The following is an 18934-nucleotide window of genomic DNA, read 5'->3' on the forward strand; positions in this document are numbered from 1 at the left end:
CTGTTGCGCAAATTCAGCATGTGCTCAGTGGATATAAAGATTTGTCTGTTTAAAGCATTCTGTACTTCTCTTTATACTGCCCACCTGTGGTATCGGTACAAGAAAAGCAGCATGCAGAGACTCACTGTGGCTTACAATGATTGTATGAGGTTGCTGCTTAAGGCTCCAAGAAGCTGCAGTGCAAGTCATATGTTTGCTAGTGTTGGGGTCCCTACCTGTGCTGCAGTGATACGGAATCTGATGTATAGATTCATATGTAGAGTATCTAACTCATTAAATTGTATTATTTCATGTCTAATTGACCCTGCACTCAGCTCATCTAAGATGTGGAGTCACTGGCGATCATGCCTGTACACTTGTGTGTGACTCTTATATTTTATTTTCTGTACATCACTGTTTTATTGTGTATTGTTGTTATCTTTTTTTTTTTTTTTTTTTTTTAAATTGTGTATGTTGTTTGTCTTGCTCTTGTGGTGCTATGGACCTCTCCTTGAGATGTGTCTTTAATAAAGTATGAATTGAATTGAATTGAATTGGACCTCTGAATTTAATCACGGTCTAAACCTGAACGAGCTGATGCTTCTGCTTCTTTAGTCTATCAAGCTGAAATATTGTCAGATAAAAAAGGGCACATGCGGCATTGTCACTTTTGGTGAAAGCATATTGTAGAAGTTAAAAACAACATCTTTTCTTTCGCCCAAAGTGAATCGACTCCTTTCGTTAGTACTACACAGAGCCGTTTACACAGTGAGTCGATCAAAGAGATCACGTAATTTGGATGAACACGTGACTGGAAATTTCCAGAGGCTTCTGCCTTGGACTGTTACTCAACCAGCTTCGCCTTCATTCGCGTGACGACGGCAGACGGATCATCTTCTTAGGGAAGACAAAGATCGCACGTTTGGCTTCACCAACATAGTTAAGCCCTGTTGAGTTATATTGCAAAATTATTATCTCGTTATACCATATTTGAAGGCGACATCCATCGATTATATCAACGTTATCGGAACAAAAGGTTTCAAGCTACACTCGCCAAGGTAAGACATACAATGGCGGCTAGCATAGCTAACGTTGTTTTCGCCACACTAGAGTTACGTGCAAACGGTTGCAATTAGTCGGCTTTTGTAACTGTAACAGTTATATATGTTGTCCATGTTATGTAAGGTTTATGTTAAATGTTTTTAATTAAAAGAGAAGAAGTTGGATTTGATGTCTTTCGGAGGGATAACAGCTGTTAGCTCAAGCTAGCAGTTCAAGCTAGCTGTTAGCTCAAACTAGCTTTAGCTTGCGTCACTCCGGAAATTTCCAGTCCTCTCCAGGCGGCCATTGCAACTACGCCGCTTTGCCGCTATAGGCAGCACTGAGAGAACAAGTGTTGTGCAACAGTAGTCATAGACTCGTACACAGACTGAAGCTGATATTATCAAGGTACCTTATCACATTAAGATCTAATGACGCAATCTTTTGCTACATTGACTACAAAGGGGCCAGGTCATTCAAGGTTTACTGATTCATCACCTTTAAATGTTATCTCTTTCCAAGTGTTTATACATATCTCTGTACGTCTTATTACAGCTTGTGGCAGAAAACAAAACAATGGCCAAGAGAGAAGACTCCCACTCTGACATGGCCCATGCTCGCCAAAGTGATGGCATTAACGTCATCTTTGACGAGAAAAGCCCCGCTTCAACTCGATCCAGATCCAGATCCAGCAGCAGCTGTGACAGCAGACGCTCCCATGGCTCAGGTCGCTCCCATGGCTCAGGTCGCTCCCATGGCTCAGATCACTACAGGGGACGTGGTTACAACAGGGGGCGTTACAGGTCATCATCATCTTCATCCAGCAGCAGGTCCTCTTCTCGCAGCAGGTCCTCCTCTCGCGGCAGGTCCCGCTCTCACCCTCGTTGCCACAGACCTTTCTCACGCTGTCGCTGTGAGAACCATCACAGATATGGCCGTGGCCGCAGATCCCCACCACGACGCTACAGGTCCCGCTCCAGGTCTTCCAGCCGTTGGAGCCGGTACAGGAGGGCTTCAAGTCGGGTTTCTCCACCTAAAACATATAGAAGTGACTCAAGGTCCGGACCTTCAGGGCATTCCATCAACTTGACTTTGGATGGTAAGTTGTTTAGATAATATGAGGGAATAGTCATTATTCTGGGTGTTTGTATCTACTTCCCAGAGAGGCAGATTTTGAAGTTGGCAAAAATATTACCTTGCACAAAAAATGTTTAATCAAAACTTTTTATCTGTATTCCCTAGACAAAAGAGAACTCCTTAAAGCAGCAGTGGCCAATGCTGCGACGATTCTAGGAGTGGAGAAGTTGAAACTTCCTGAGAGTGTGAAACCAATCCTGCCAGAGCAGTCAGAGGAGTCCAAACAGGTTTTGCCAGAGACATGGGTGAGACAAGAAGACCCTGAAAAGACTCCATCACAGGTGGGTGTCTGAGAGTAAATGTCAGCTTCACATTGAACAAAATACCACAGTAAAAATAAGACCTTGTCACAGATTCTTATTAAAGGTATAGACGTTTTTTTTTCTCCCAGCTTGGACTACATATAAATACGAGGTAAGAATGTTGAGAATGTTATGGATAGCCAAAAGTTTTTCTTTGCACTTGTGCATAATAGTGCACTGATCATTAATAACATTTTACCAGAAGGGTAATGCACTCACGGGTCAATGGCTGCACAGGATGAATTATTATTTTTTTTATAACTGTACAATGTAATCTGATCCTAGGTGTCACCATTTTATCAAACTGTCAACAAAGATAAAGTATATAAAGCAGAGTGCAATGTCCACAGATATTAACTGATTATCTTGAGGTCTATGTTGTGTTGAATTTCCTGTGTCTTGTGTTAACCTTTGGACCCCTAAGGGAATACACATGCTCTCTGTATTTATTCCTGTCTTCATAGATAACATGACAGTGGTCTCCTTCACTCATCGGCACCTGGGATTAAAGGGCTGTCATGTGACTTGGGTGACAACAATATGTGTTTGCGTGAAAGGTTATCTGATAACTCTTATAAAGTTCACAATGTGTAAGTTTATCAACTAGAGGTTTGCAGTTTAACAAACACAAATAAGATTACCTCACAAACACATGCATACACACCATACAAATGCTAATTATACACATAGATTCATAGATGATGCACAAGCAATTCAGATATTCTATTGCACTAACTCTACTTCACATGGATAGATAGGCAGTACAATTTTTACACTTCAAATGTATTTATGCTTGCAGTTGAAATGGGTCGTTGTTATTTAGCAGAATCCTCCACTCGCTGATGGAGCACAGGCGTGTGGACCGAATAATAGTGACTATCCCTGTCAAGAGAACTAAAAACAGATGAAGAACTCCTCTCCGTATGCCAAAGATAAGTTGGTTCACCAGCTGTGTGCTGAGGGCTGGGAAACCTACGTCACCATCATCACCACTGTAGACAGAGAAGACATCCTTTTTACTCTGAGATTTGTTGTTTGCATTTTATTGATTTATTGTGTTTAGAGGTCTGTGCTTGTAGGATTCATTTAATGGTTGAGCCAAGCCTTTGACAGCATGGGGATGGGGGGGAGGGTGTTAAGTGTTGAAGCTAACACTTAAATAATTAAATATACAGTAGAAGTGCTTTACAATATTAGCAATGGAAACTTAACCTGTCAAAGCTCACTCTACCATCAGCGTACACACATCTAACTAAGCATGTCTTTTTTGTCTTTTTGAAACAGAGCAGTGAGGTGGAGCCTGACGACATGTCCAGTCCAAAGATGTCTCCAAAAAGGAAAATCATCTCTTTCAGCATTAATGTAAGTGGCTGAAATTGCAGCAGCTCTCTGTTTTTCCAAACGATTAAAACGAAACACTGCTTGACATTACCCTGAGCATAAATTAATGTGTTCTTATATCTTTTCTCTCCTCACCCTGTCCCATTAGAATTCTGTGGTCAAACCATCAGTGGCAGCTCCATCTTCTGCTAAGGTAACGTCTAGAATGGACAGCTATGAAAGCAGGAAGCCCTATGGCCACTGGGTTCGAGTCAAATCAGGCCAATCCAACGCACGCAAACACACACTCGCCACTTCACAGTAGTGTGGCAGAGTGCATGGACACTTTAAATACTTTGTACATATGTTTCATAATTTTTCAGCTGGCGTTTTCTTTCAGATGTAAAAGAGTTAAGTTGGAAGAAATGAGGAATCCGCTCAGGTGGGATTATTTTTTTGCAGTTGTATATTGTGATTCAATAAAGATATTTATTTGATAAAAACTGTGTTTTTTGTAATAAGTCACAAAACAATGAATTGTTGAGAAAAAAGCTTGAATTGGGAGCAAGGTTTCAACACTGACTAAAGTCATGCATGTAGAGTAATTAGGTTGACCAATTGTCACCAGCTTCATAAAGCCATACATGGATGTTCTCTACTTCTCAGTTACTAGAGTAAGTAACGGTGCAGTTAGATATTCCAGTGGGATAAATTAATATTGGGTACATAAGCCATGCTGTGCTGCTGAATGTATGTCAAATATTTATGCTAAAATATGGTGGGATATGCCAGCATTGTGCCAGTATCTTTATGATGCAGTTTATTTAAAAAAAAGTATTCAAGAAGGACTTTATCACAATAGCCTGGGGATGAATAGTCAAAATAGTGAGTGTATATACAAACAAGTAAACAGAGTTACGAACAGACAACCAGATGATGCACAGGATTTGTGTTCTAGTTATCTGAAGCCACTTTGCCTTGTCAAGGTTGCAGCCAGAGAGCTAATCAGTGGATTAAAGTTAGCTGCAATTTTTATGATGACCACATGGTGTCAGTATTATCTTATTTTCAGATGTTTTGTCTGTGTTTGACTTTGTTTTTGTTAAGGGTGATGTTTTTATTGGGAGATTTTTAAAAGACTGTGGCTGATGGAGTACCCTGATTCCAGACCGCTGAATCACCGCCACAATCTCTGACTTGTTTTATTAGAAAATGTGAATGAATACAAAACGCCAATGCACTCTGCATATCAGGTTAGTTGGTGCAGTGGCTCTGAAGGTACATAAAAATGATTCCAAGTTATTCAAGTACTCTTATCTTTCAGTACTGATTTGTTTAAAAACAAAAGAAAAAAAATTCAAACAATTCCACAGTAGTGCGACAAGGATCCTCTTGATCTGCAGTCAACTCAAACTGTACAGCAGCTTTTTTCATGGAAGACATTTATGCAAAGTAGGAAGAGCAAAGCTTTTAAATAACGAACTTAATTATGGCTGGATTCTGTTAAGATTTAGAGTCCTGCTATAGTCTATAATGTGTGCTCACTGAGACACATGAACAGAAAGCCATAGTCGGTAACACCTGTGCTTTTCCTACTACCTCTACTGTGAGTAACACCTGTTGAAATGTACCAGTCACTATCCAGAAATCACAGCCACACACTCAGAACAGATCATCTTTATGCCCCCACATGATCTGGACATGTTCCTTCTTGAGTGACTCGATATATCCTGCTGTTGCGGCTGCTACTTACCCTAAAGCATTGGCACATGTTAAAGATACTAGTGTATCACTGCCAGGAGGTAACCTATCTATTGGGTAAAATATCTATTAAGTGAGTAATAAATTTAATGCTCCCAAGATTTCAAGGGTGATATTAAGATACATGTCACAATCTGTTGTAATAAAAAGGTAAAATCACACAGTTTTGATTATGTCTGACAGCCAGACTGCGTGTTTCCTGCTGTAAACAGACCTGTAGTTGTGATTAATTACTGTAGTAGAAGATAAGACATGCAAATACATAACACAGTGAGACTTAGTGGGGCAAAGGGGATACTGGAGCAGGGAGCAGGCAGTTTACTTGATATACAACGAGATCATTGATTAGCACACAAACAGGTCATAGTAGTCTGAAGTTTTACCAGACAAAGTAGAGAAGACAGACAGGTTAATCTTGTAATGTTATTATCCTCATATGACTTATGTGTTGCTTATTGTTTTTAAAAAAAATAAGAATTGGTGCAATTTAATCACTTCCAGGCTTTTGTGTCTATGGAAAAACTCAGTCATCAACACTCATTGTTATTTATCCAGTAATTTCCCCATGTTTACGAGGCTTAAATCAAACCCATTTTGCTTTACAGGGAACGCTTTAAGTGGCAGTTGGCCTTGAAAGAATCAAAGGTGTCAAATTATCTGTGAGACACAACAGTGAATTTATGCACTGTTGTTCCTCATAAGATTCCTGGCCAACATCCTCAGGCTAATCAGATAAAACTACAAAAATATCACAATCATGAACCTCAACACTTAATCCACTCCCTAACAGCTCTACAGCAGAGTCAGATATCAAAGACATTATTTGAAGCCCTCACCTACCCTTCACCAGTAAGACATAAACAACTTGCGTCATGGCGTCTTTGAAAGTGATCATTTGGGGGCATCCCATAATTTTTTGTCTGAGGAGGATTGATTCATCCAGATTAAATCTAACTGTAGTAATTTATATACACAAGTTTGATTCAATTCAGTGCTGGTATGATAACACAGACCGCCTGAAGAGGGTGCAATGCCCTGCTCACAGGGGAGGAGTGGGAGACTTGCATGAGAACCTGTTGTCTTTTATCTCCTCTCCAGTCACAAGGTTTTCCTGCTCATGTCGCAGCTTGGGGCGAGTTAGTTAGACTGAGATGTAGATGATAATGACTAAATTGAATTGCTCAGTTGTTGGCCCTTATCTCTATGTGTACCTCCACTGAAACATTCTTTTGGCTGGCATCTTGGGCTAAATATGCCCCGAGGTTTGATGGTAGTTCATTCTCACGCTCAAAATGACTAAATCATGAGACCACACACAGAAAAGCCACAGAAAAACAAACAAGTGTGTAAGATAACTGGAAGTGGTTTATTTAAAAATAAAGGACGCGATAATCATAACAGTTGTTTGAACTTCTAATACTGTACAAAGGAACACCACACATCATGTATTTTACAGATAACTGAATCATCTTTCAGCTCAAAATAACCTCAGCATGATATAAAAATGTTACACAACACCCTCAAATTACAGAGTCCATTTTAGCATTTGTATTCTATGTATGCAGCAAGTCTTGACAAGAACAAGATGCACCAAAGTCTCCTTAATGAAGACAAAACTGTGACCGGACCTACTAGACAGCTGTGCCTCTCTCCAAGTTCTGTTTGATCTCTGCTGTGTATTTGCCGTAGAAACGCTCTGCCTTCTTGTTGAACTTGGCGTTCCTCTCGTTGATGTAGTCGATGTCTGCATCGTCGTTATAGGCTCTGCGTCGGCTGTACTTGGCCCGCTTCTCTATCCTGAGGATGACAAATAAAAGCAGCTTAGAGAGGATTTCATAAACCAGCATGGCCACTATCCATGGCGTATCCAATAACAATAATTGGCTACAGGCAATAATCTGGGGGTGTGCATTTAAATTTGGCAAGGAGAGTGGCAATGGAAAACCTAACACACACATTACATACATACTCAGAGGAAAATACTGTCAATTCGTGAGCTCCCAGTCTTGATTCACTGTGTCTTCAAAGCATTGTTGTGCGTCACACGCTGGCAACTGAATCCTTGTCTAATGCCCCACAGTCGCATCCCTAACACAAGCCCTAGACTGTCTCAAATATAGAACAGCTCAGGGAGAGACCAGGGTAATCAAAGGTGAAAGGGACTTCTGTAGCAAAAACAAAAACTTAAAAGACCCAGTGGAGAAGCTAAAGTCTTTGAAGCAGCACTTAGTTAAATTTGAGGGGTGCCGATGGTACTGTGATCCCTGTGTTCTGACTTAATTGTAGCTTTTATAAAGGTTTACCAAACCATCTACCCACACCCACTTGTTTGACATAAGGTCACGTATATAGTCTGGCATGGTCTGACCAGAAGCTGTGTCCTGACTATATTCTGTTTTAAGATGATCTATTATGCTCATTTTCAGACCTATACTTGTATTTTGGGTTTCTACTAGAACTGGGGTAAGCAGCCTTTACTATCAAAAGAGCCACTAAATAAAACTATGAACACTACTTATAGGTCGAAATGAAAATTCATGAACATGTTTTACCACCAGGTAGCTACTCTCGAGTGGGCTTTTTATGATTGTTTGGTACTTAAACTTTGCAGGGTTGATGCTGAAAGCAAACAAATCTGTCCACGAACTGTAAAATTCTCTATTTTCCTCCAAGACTTTTATTTTTTTTGGATTTGGAATCTGCAGCTAGCCTGGTTAAACTCAAGACTAACTCCACACTGAGGTCTGACAAGATTTAGAGAAAAGGCGCCAAGCTGTAAGTGTATGACACATATTTATATTAATATAAACGTGGCCACAAGGAGCCACTGTAGAGGGGCTAAAGAGCCACATGTTCCTGACCCCTGTACTAAAATGCTTTAAAGTTTAAACAACACTTTATTATCCTCATACTGTATGCTCAAACACTTGTATTCACCCTCTTGTCTGCTCTGACTCATCAGCATTTCCATGTCTTATGCATTTCAGTGTTTCTGCACCTTTATTGCAGCCGCAGAATGAGTCTACCTGAATATAGCAGCACTTTATACGATCAAAAATCTCTGATAAAAGCTTCTACACACAACCAGACATGTTCCAGCAGACAGCCGATCTGAAATCGGGAAAAATTAACAACGTCGACAAAGTTTACACGTTTCCCTGACATTAGCATGTAGCATCATGTAGCAATGTAGGCTACATAATGTAAGCAGTTGCAGTAGTGTACCTGGAGCAATTGACCACATAAATATATCCTTCATGATCTTACATCAGCTTGTAGCCAAAGTAGGGAAAATGTTAGAAAGAGTATTTAGAATGGTCTGCAGCTTGAGGTATGGCTCACAGAGATTACTTTTTCATATGTTAACGTCATTGTTTTGCAACTTTGGGCGTGTTTATTATGAACATCCGACATTGTAACGTTAAATATATGACAGACAATAGGAAAACGCATAATAGGTCCCTTTAATGTAGACCACTTAGGTAAGTTGCCACCCCTCATTACCTTGTGCAGACAGCTAATAATAAACTGCCTCCCATCAGCTGCTTGCACCAGGATTTCCACTCCAGGGCTGATTTCTGATGATCAGACAGGTCCCAGTGCACACAAAACATCCCCCTCTTTCAAATTGGCACAAAGGTCACAAACTCAATCCATCCGCAAATTTATTGCAACTGAGATAGTCTCATATTTCCAGACTCCACACTACGTTTGTGGTATACCAGGGCCGGAAAAAGGTCTGAATGAACTCACTGTCTTTCTGAGATACATGAAAAAAATAAACCTCTAGGGTTGTTAGAATTGCTTAAGCCGATCATACTTAGCAAGGTTAGACCCAAACCTGTTTTTAAATAACATCACAGGGGGGAATTCTGTTGAGAAATATTTTACATATGACTAATGACCTGACTTTTGTACTGTTCATTATTTTGTCATATTTTCCATCATTATTGTTCAGTTTGTTGGTCCTGTTGAGTGCTTCTAGTTATTTCTCACTGGCAGAAACCACAGAAAGCAGAAATCAAACAACAGTTGGTAAGTATGATGGTTCATCTGAGTCGGCTGCCCACTAAGTCAGGCTGATACTAAACGGACAAGCTAAGAGTTTGATGAAATTAATGGCAGGTCAGGAGAGGATATGGCATCTCTCTTTTAGAATCTGCTTTTGAGTGTGACTTACTGTTTTTCAACGTCTTCCACCATGCGGTCGATGCCCTCCTTAGAGGGGACATGGGTGCCGTGGATCAGGCTATTGGAGGTAGGGTGGAAGTCCTCACCACTGTGGAGCGCCAGCAAAGGAATTAGAAAAGCATAACTATAGATAATCACAGTTTTGACATATATAAAAACTGAACCTTTCTATTCCATCATTGTGATCATGGTCATCCTAATGAGAGAATATAATAAGGGAATACAAGTGTGTGTGCATCCTTCACAGTTCTGCATGAAGATCAGCCTATAAGGGGGAAAAACCTGCAGGCACCAGTTCTTCTTCGATCTTTGCGTGCATGAAATGCACTTTTAAATCTTAGAATTACTTCAGGGGTAATGTCAACACTAACCCCAAGGCAAATGGGGGGGGTGCATAACTTAACATATAGAAAATGCTTTGTGCACATGTGATGGGTGGATTCTTAGATGATTACGCAAAGCAAAATGTTACAATTCATTTTACTTGACTAGAAATTTCACAGTTACGGTCTTAATAGCAGAGGCGTCCTCATGTCATCATTTTTATGGCCCTGTTTGCACAAAAATCTAGTAATGCCATACTTGTTCCCATGGTGAGCTGTCTGTCTATATGGATAATGTATTAATAGACACAGATACAGCACTGTCACAGCAAAAGAAAGCTTAACTCACCATTCTTCCCTCTGCTTCTCATAGCTTTCCATGTCTGGTCTGATTTGCTTGGTGAGCCTCTGGTACTGTCGAAATTGGGCCTCGGCGTAACCTGCAGTTCATTGTGTGAGACGGAGAGAAATAAAAATTGACTGAGTTATAATTACCGGAACAAACAGCAAGCAGGCACGAGGCTCAGCAACACAACCTGCGGCTGGTTAAGGGGGGGGTGAAGAGACAACTCTCCTCTCTCTCCTCTCTTGAAGCTGCTCTGGTGATAATTTTCTCCCCAGAGGTTTTAATTCAGAGGAGGTTTTGATGCAACAGATGGTAGCCATATTTAGGAGACACGGCAACTTTTTTTTTCAGGACATTAAATTGGGAGCAGTTTGAGATGATTAACATCCCAAGGGGACCTTACATGCAACCAGTATTGCTCGATACACTGCTGCTATGTAGAATTTAGGCAGCAACATTTCCCTGTGTGGTAAAGAAGAAGGTCACATGCCAGATACAGCAGAACAGAACAGTAGACCAGAAGCACGTTGTACCACTTGTTTCCTCAAGCGTGAACTGTGTAAAATTACAAATCACTAAATTAACAGACTGAGGTTCTGTGGTGTGACACGTCACACATGCCAAAAATATAGCAGTTTGATCCAATGGCAAGTTGCTTCCATGGTACTTCATGACGCAACTTTACAAGTGGAGAATCAATACAATAAGTGAGTGACCATAAATGCCAACCTTGATCATATTGTCAAAGGGACAGACATGTCCTTTTAACTGATGGAGAAAGGTATGATTAGTTTCGATTTCTTTTCAAAAGTAAAGCTAAGTAAGACAGCAGTCTTTAGTCTGTGCTTTGAGCTTTTAGCTTGTAAGGTAAACATGAGGCTGGCATCAAGCATCTGTTGAGTCATCAAAAGATGGCATCCTTTTGGTTCCTCACACTGACACAAGTCGGCTGAAAAGCCAAAACACAAAATAATTTTAAAGGAAACTTCTCCCATGTGCCAAACGTGTAAGAAAACTACGGCAGCCAATGCAAAAACGTGAACAGACCTATGTAGAGCCTATGTTTGATTTGTCTGTTCTGGGCTACCGTAGAACAACAGTGGAATCTGTATGTAGATATAAACAGCTCATTCTAAGGCAACGAAAACACAGTGATTCCTAGTTTTAGATTAATAAACTAATTAAAACAAAATTAATATTGCATACAATTACTGCTAACAGATGCCCCTAAATCCTTAACACTGGACCTTTAAATGCAGAAGACTGTGTCATTATACTCCAAACATGTGGTGTTTAAGTTACCAGGGAGACATGAAATATGACTCAGGAATAGACCTGTCACAATAATTGTTATCAACTTACCAAGGTCAGAAAAATTCTTAAGTTCATGTCCACATATCGACGATATCGCCCCTGTGTTTGCATGTATGTTTGGTTACGTGAGAGGGGAGTTTTCCTGACCACTGTAAGACTGGGGCGCATCACCTAAGAATTTTTTGCAGTGTTGAAGCTGAATAATAAAGAAAAACTATGCTGGTACAAGTTTTATCTGTCATTTTTGGTAGAGCTCGCGCGCTCTTTGCATCAGGAGTGTGTCTGAATTTTCTCAAGAATTAAAAGTTGAAAGTTGCTCTCTGAAAGGGTGTGCATGGATTACTATAGGATTGTCACATTATCATTATATCAGTGGCATTAAATGGTCTTAAAATGACAACAATTTCATTTAACGCAATTATTTCTGGAAAAAATATTGTTCAACAAAAGTAGGAATCGTGACAGGCCTATCCAAGAAGTCCATTTTAAGCATATCAGACGCCCAAACTCTGCTAAACAAGGTGCAATACACACAGGATTGTACAACTTAATCAGAGCGCCAACTTTTTCATCATTCATCACGACAATCAAAAAGTTAACAGTAAAACACACCGTTCATATTACAGAGCAATCTGCCAGGAAAGTGCACTTGTGTGTATTTGATTGGCCAACCCAGCGCTTTGCTAGAAGATAAGCAAAGTTCAACTTTTTTTTTGCTGGAGCCCTGTGCGTCGGCATCCCTGCTACGTCTGTAGACTGGATCCATTTAAATGAATAAATAAACTACATTTTTTTCCACATAAGGGCTCAAGTCAGCCTAAATGCAGCCTTGGTCAGGTTCATCTGACAACAGTACACCTGTGATTTTATATTTAGAAGATAAATTTAAAAAACAAATGAACAAAGAAAAACTAACACTGACCAGACTGACAACTCTGACAAGAGTTATTTACCAGTGAATTCATTCAAACTTTGACATGTCTCATGCTCTAGGAAACAAGTGCAACAACAGAGTTCACTGCAAACTGTCTGTCTTAACTGGAAATCCTGCCACCAACCTGCAAATCCTGTGTCTGGATTCTTCTTCTTCTTCTTCCTCTCCCACCGCTCTGCATCATCAGCAGTGATTTCAAGCAGTTTGACTCTGTGATAGTCCTCCCCTCTGGCTGCACATTCCTGAAAGCCAAGTATTAATATATAACATGAATCTATGAATTTTTGACATTCCATGAGTAAAGAGCCCCTAGCTTGAGTTTGTGGCAATATTTCAAATTTACTGGTGGAGGTTTTTTGGTTGTCCATGAGGCACCAGGTGAACCATTATTATTCTCTTAGAGGAAGCACCAGTATAAAGTCTATGTTCTTAATGTATACATGTAAATGGCGATGCAGAAACCAGAGAGCCATGTACTGGGAAATCAGGCATTTAAGGAGAAGTCAAACAAGTAGTGGTCCTCCACCTGTGGATTAAAGTAAACAAAATGTGAACAAAATATTTTGCACAGTGATTAAGGAGATAATTTGGATCTTTAAAAGTGGGACTGTAAAAGGTAGTTATCCACAGTCAGTGAATCATGTACAGCACATGTCAGTAAGCACGCCCCCAGTTTGGAAAAGCAAATGGGAGTACTACAACACAAGCTAAGCAATGTACTGCTTTGAGTGTGGGGCAGCAGCAAACCACATTTTAGTCACCTAAAGAAAATCACTTGCAGTTTCAGTGTATGCTATATTGAGAATATTTTCACCACTTTGTTTTGCTGCAGACATTGATTTCCGATGGGAGGGCCATTAAGGGCCTCAGTTCCCCATCTATGTTTTTATCAAAGCCACTAGACTCTGTTGGCAAAAACAGTAATTTTACTTTGGCTTCAGCACAAGTATGTCAATGTGGAGAGAGATATGCCATCTGACACATATATAAACAGATGACTTTAAGAGCTGTCCATTAGATGTTAACACTGCAACCCTGTCTTATCTGTGCTTCATTTCACCATACATTTTGACATTCTGGTCAGTGACATTACTGAGTGAGCAGAATACTATGGGGTTTGTAAATATGAGACTTGAATACCTTTTTCTTTTCATCTTCAGCAAGCTCCCACTCCAGTCTGGCTTTCTTAGCCTCCCAGTTAGCAGGGAGTTTCAGTCTCTTGTCCTCCTCCACGACCTCCTGGTGATTAAGCTTACGGGCTTCATTCTGCAGTTGGAAATAGAAGAAATGTTTTACAAGCAGCTATATGCAAGTGGGATCCATTTGAAATGCCCATCCAAGCAGCTCAAGACTTAGGACAGTGTGTAACGTTACCTAAACATGTTTATTTCTTATTGGTAGAGGTGTTTTTAAAAACTGACAGTCAGTTCAGTTTGCCACTGCCACAGAGCAAACAGCTTAGAGGAACTCTCGGAGAGAAAATCTTGTCTCTATAACGATAATGTGCTTTAACCAGGTAAAGGTAAACAACTCACCCGTTTGAAATGCAACTCTCTAAATTTCCGAAGTCTCGCTTCTCTTTTCTGGGATGCAAGAGTTTCAGTCTGTTCCTCTTCAGGGGCTGTAGCAGACTCCTGAAAATAACGACAACGTCACCACTATCTTTGGATAGTACAAAATAAAACGAGACTGTTCTGTGGGGAAGTGTAGTCTGTTCCAGACAATATAAATACCAGGCAGAAGTCGACAGCGAATGGAAGAGAAAAGCTAGCGTTAGCACTCGCTAACATCGGTTAGCTTAGCACAACAACACGAGATAGTAAACAACTAGTTTCGAACAGAAACAGAGTCTCTCCTTGCAATATTATACATCGATATCCATGTAAGTATATTAATAAACTATAATCTGCCACAACATAAAATGAAGTGGGTAATTTGACATTTAAAAGGAGAAACTACTAACCTCACTACAGGACGCCATCGCTGCGCTACTGTTACACGGAGGAAGAAGACAGGAAGTGTGACGTTAATACCGGATATTACGAAGAACATACAGCTTTTGCTGTTTTTTTTTCTCCAAAAAATATTTTAAAACGTCAAAGTAAGATGGTGTAGGAGAGAGGTCAATATCTTCCTCAAAACTTGACTGAATAGATTCATTTGAAACAGTTTTCCGCAAAGCAAACTGATATACACAGCAACAAAAACTTATTTGTACAACCTTTGTGGATTTTTTTTTAAATACAGACTGTTTTAAACACAGTAAGATCACCTAACGTTTTTGCTCCAATATTTTTCCTCTTTTACTTTTAAAAATACATCCCTATCATTTTCATTTATTTGCATCATATTCTTCCTGATATAAGACATAAGTGAAATATAACAAAATAGACAAAATCTTAATTTGTCTAGATAGATAGATAGATAGATATTTTAACTCAAAAAACAACCCTAAATATATCAATGTTTCATTTTTTTATCCAATAAAAACTATATACAAATGTTTTATTTTTACCAGATAAAGACAAAACCTACATGTAAAATCATTTTATTTTGTACCAGATAAACAAGTTGAGCTTTTACATAACCTCCTTTAGAAAATTTAGAGGAAAACTGATTTAGTGGATAAAGTAGAAGTATCACTACATACATACATACATACATACATAGCAAGCTACACTTTTAACTTATGTGAAGTAAGACAACAATTTGAACGTTTCAGCTTTTTCAGAAGATGAACATAATCCATTTAAGATTTACAAATTAAAATGGAGAACCTCCCATAATAGTACCAAAGAGGTAACAGTGGTTTATCTACATTAGTCTATCACAAACATGAAATTTACTGGTTTAACTAAGCATACCCATGGCCTCCCCAGTCATGATGAACCTTTCTGCAAATTCTGTCATGTGAAGGAGGTTTTTACATCATCCCTCTCTAAAAGAGCTGGAGGCTTTTCCTTGTTGAACAGATGGTATTTTGTAATTTACCACATAAAATTGATCTTATTTTAATCAGACTTTCCAGAATTAGACACAGAACAGCAGCTGATGTTTAGAAAGTCTTGTCTGGAGCTATCTGAAAATTGGAAACCCTGCAGCAGTTTATATTTATCGGAGTCAAGATATTAGACATAAATTCAATGTCAAACCTGTTACATCACCATAAAAAACGCTAACTTTAATAATTTGCTGTAATGTAAGATCTGTTTATCATGGCACCGTGGCAAACGTGACTGCCAGGCATCTTGTATTTTACAGTAATGTCTTTGTGTATAATTTAAACTAGGCCATGCTGCTTCCTTTTGAAGTTTAAATTCTTAGCAAAAATACTGCTAGACTAATGGAAACTAGAACGACGCACACAGACAGCAATTATGAATATGACTGGAGGTTATACAGTGACAGGCATGAAAGGTCAAGCATAAAGTCATCAGTGTGCCACACAGAGAGTCTGTTCAAACTCCCCTAAACTCAATTGTTATGGTTGTTTTTGCTGCACAGAGATGGATTCTCATATGCATTAGCATATTATTTTTACCCACAAAAAGAAGTGAGTATCAATCAGGGCCTTGGGACATAACCTGGGACCTCCAAAATATGATTCTGAACCGAAGACGAAAGTAAACACTTTCAGGAGTCATTTGAACATGTTTGACTTGCCAAAATGGATGTGCTCCCTGTTTGATTGCATTATACTAATAGAACCCTTTTGGAGGATGTAATTAAGTGGAGTTTATAGTCTTAGATTAAAGCATCCTCTAGATCACAGGCAATGTTAATGGAGTGATGCATTTTCACTGGAAACCAGATGGGAGCACATCACAACAGAACAAAACATCATCGGCTACAGTAATGGGCAGGGTTTTACTATTGCCATGCAAAAAAAAGAAAACATCTTCATAATAAATGACTCTCAAATGAAGAGAGAGAGAAACAGTAAAGTAACAGGGGAACAAAAAGAATGAAGCAAAATGAGCATTTCCTCTGTGCTGAATTCACTTTTATGACGGTGTGCAGAATAGTTGCGAAACAACAGGAATAAAGTTGCGTGTATGACTTTTAAATTTCCAGACATCAAGACAAAATGAGCGTGAGAGTTTACATTATGCCGTATGGGTGTGTTCTTTGTCTTCAATAGCTGTTAATCTCTTTGTTAATGTCGTCCACACATCCTTTACAGTTCTCAAGTGTTCTCATATGTTAACCAAACTCTCCTCAGGGTGCATTCACTCACTGTGCTGGAGGCTCCAACATGTTTGGCTTGGACGAGGAAGTGTTTGGCAAGAACTTGTGAAGTTACAATTGTAGCTTCATTTTTAAAGTTCATATCATGTATAAACCACTTTAGCAACATTTAATGAGGATTCAAATAATTAAACAGTGTTTGGGGAGCTGCTGCAGGGGATTTATATTATTGTTGATATTAATCATTAGCATATAAAATATTTGCACAATACAGGAACATCAGTATTTACAGTATGTGTGAATTACTGTAAGTTTAGGTTCATATTATGACAACAGTTTCGGTGTGGTTAAGGCAAAGGAAAAGGAGTCGTCAGTCCTGTGCCAGTGCTTGTCATGGGCCTGACAACAACTTCATATGTTACAGTAGAGATTGGTTTGATCTACATTTGAAATGTAGACTGGCTTTGTGACAGACAATGTAAGGATATGCAATGCTGTCATTGCCATTTAAGGGATACCAAACTTAAGTGCAGTACGACATGGATCTCACATGCGCTGAGGCCACCCAAAAATGCTGAACAGCCACTCCTCAATATTAACTTTTCCAGTCAGGCAAATCAGGCCTGAAATAGAGTAACATTATATCTGCAAATAAATTGCACTTTAGGGGCACATTTATAAATACACAGCAGACCTCATGGTCCTTCATAACCATTAATCAAACTGGACATGATATTAGTTCAGTTTGCTACATGCTGTGAATGAGATACTATGTTTTTGTACACACAGACATTCATTTAACTGCCACTGTTATCTTGCTCTTAATAAGAGTTCCTCTAGATAGCACATGGGGGGCAGGGCCTCTTGCTGTGCAAGCAGCTGCTTCACATCTGGAACTTAATATAAACATCATGGCCAATAAAATCATTCCATTTCCTTAATTACTATTCCTGTCATTTCCGCACTAAATGAAAAGTTATTAATTCAGCGCCAACACAAACATGCTTCTCCAGTACGAGGAGCTACTCCTGAAGCGTCGCCACTCTGACTACAGGCCGCTGTCACTGGACTGGAACCACAAGCTCCTGCCTCGTTCTGCCAGTGTGTATTTGTGTGAAGTGTGTAAACGTGAGTGTGTGTATGTATAGGGAACACAGGCCAAGGCGCTGCAGACATGAATGGAACACAAGATGGCGTCTTGTTTTCCATCTCATCCAAGTGTTTCCGCTGGTGCCAGTATAACCATGACGAGCACAACCCGTCCTGTTTCATCTCTCGTCTTCCTCCTCCCCTCTGCACTCCTGCTCTTGTTCTTTTGCTGCATCTATGTGTGTTCCAACACATGCCCCGCCACCCTTTTCTCCATCCCATTTATACTACTGTTCCCCGACATCCATTCTCTCCTTTGGTGTTTCTCTCTGACATGCTATCTAGTCTAAGGCCTAAGGAATTTCATGCTAAGATTTTGTATATCAATGACAGACACACTTATACCACAATACAAGCAACACAACGTCACGTAGTAGTTCCAACACCCAAAACCAGTGCAATCCAGAAAACTGTTTTTTACAGAGCCTCCACTCAGTGGAACTCACTACCCGATTCACTAAAAAAAATCCCTAACAAAATAAGGTTAAAAAATGTCTTAAAAAATGGGTTGCTTCGAGTGAATATTGTATAACTGGCTATTAATGGTTTTAATGCTTATGTGTAGGCATGTGTGTGTGTGTGTGTGTGTGTGTGTGTATCTATATAAATTATATGTATATAAATGTGTATATGTATGGGGGTGGGGTGGGGATGGTGATGTGATCTTGTGTAGTTTTTTGTTGTATTGTATTGCATGTTTTTAATTTTGTAGTTTGGACATTTTTGTATATGGACCCCAGGAAGAGTAGTTGCTGCCTTGGCATCAACTAATGGGGATCCAAATAAACAAATAAACAAATAAATAAACAAATATACTATATTGACTGGGTATAATAGAATTGCATTACTAAAAAGAGACTAAAATACAATTTTCATTGACTAAAACTAGACGAAAATAGTCATGGATTTTTCTGACTAAAATAAGACTAAAATGCTCAGACTTTTAGTT

The 18934-nt window shown here is 39.4% G+C and overlaps 2 protein-coding genes across 2 annotated transcripts; one reads left to right on the top strand and one right to left on the bottom strand.

The window, feature by feature from the left end:
• The first annotated feature begins 824 nt into the window (after positions 1-824).
• rsrp1 (arginine/serine-rich protein 1) lies at positions 825-4282 on the top strand. The gene is made up of 5 exons (XM_050061797.1): positions 825-1037; positions 1576-2119; positions 2263-2438; positions 3744-3821; positions 3949-4282. The coding sequence occupies exons 2-5, from the start codon at positions 1597-1599 to the stop codon at positions 4102-4104; spliced, it is 933 nt and encodes a 310-aa protein (XP_049917754.1). The 5' UTR covers positions 825-1037; positions 1576-1596; the 3' UTR covers positions 4105-4282.
• A 2605-nt stretch (positions 4283-6887) lies between these two features.
• On the bottom strand, positions 6888-14684 carry syf2 (SYF2 pre-mRNA-splicing factor). The gene is made up of 7 exons (XM_050062492.1): positions 14612-14684; positions 14184-14282; positions 13789-13914; positions 12773-12890; positions 10404-10494; positions 9721-9819; positions 6888-7337 (listed from the first exon to the last, which is right to left on the bottom strand). The coding sequence occupies exons 1-7, from the start codon at positions 14627-14629 to the stop codon at positions 7172-7174; spliced, it is 717 nt and encodes a 238-aa protein (XP_049918449.1). The 5' UTR covers positions 14630-14684; the 3' UTR covers positions 6888-7171.
• Positions 14685-18934: the final 4250 nt, after the last annotated feature.

Source organism: Epinephelus moara, chromosome 14, assembly GCF_006386435.1.
Source record: "Epinephelus moara isolate mb chromosome 14, YSFRI_EMoa_1.0, whole genome shotgun sequence".
NCBI classification, from domain to species: domain Eukaryota; kingdom Metazoa; phylum Chordata; class Actinopteri; order Perciformes; family Serranidae; genus Epinephelus; species Epinephelus moara.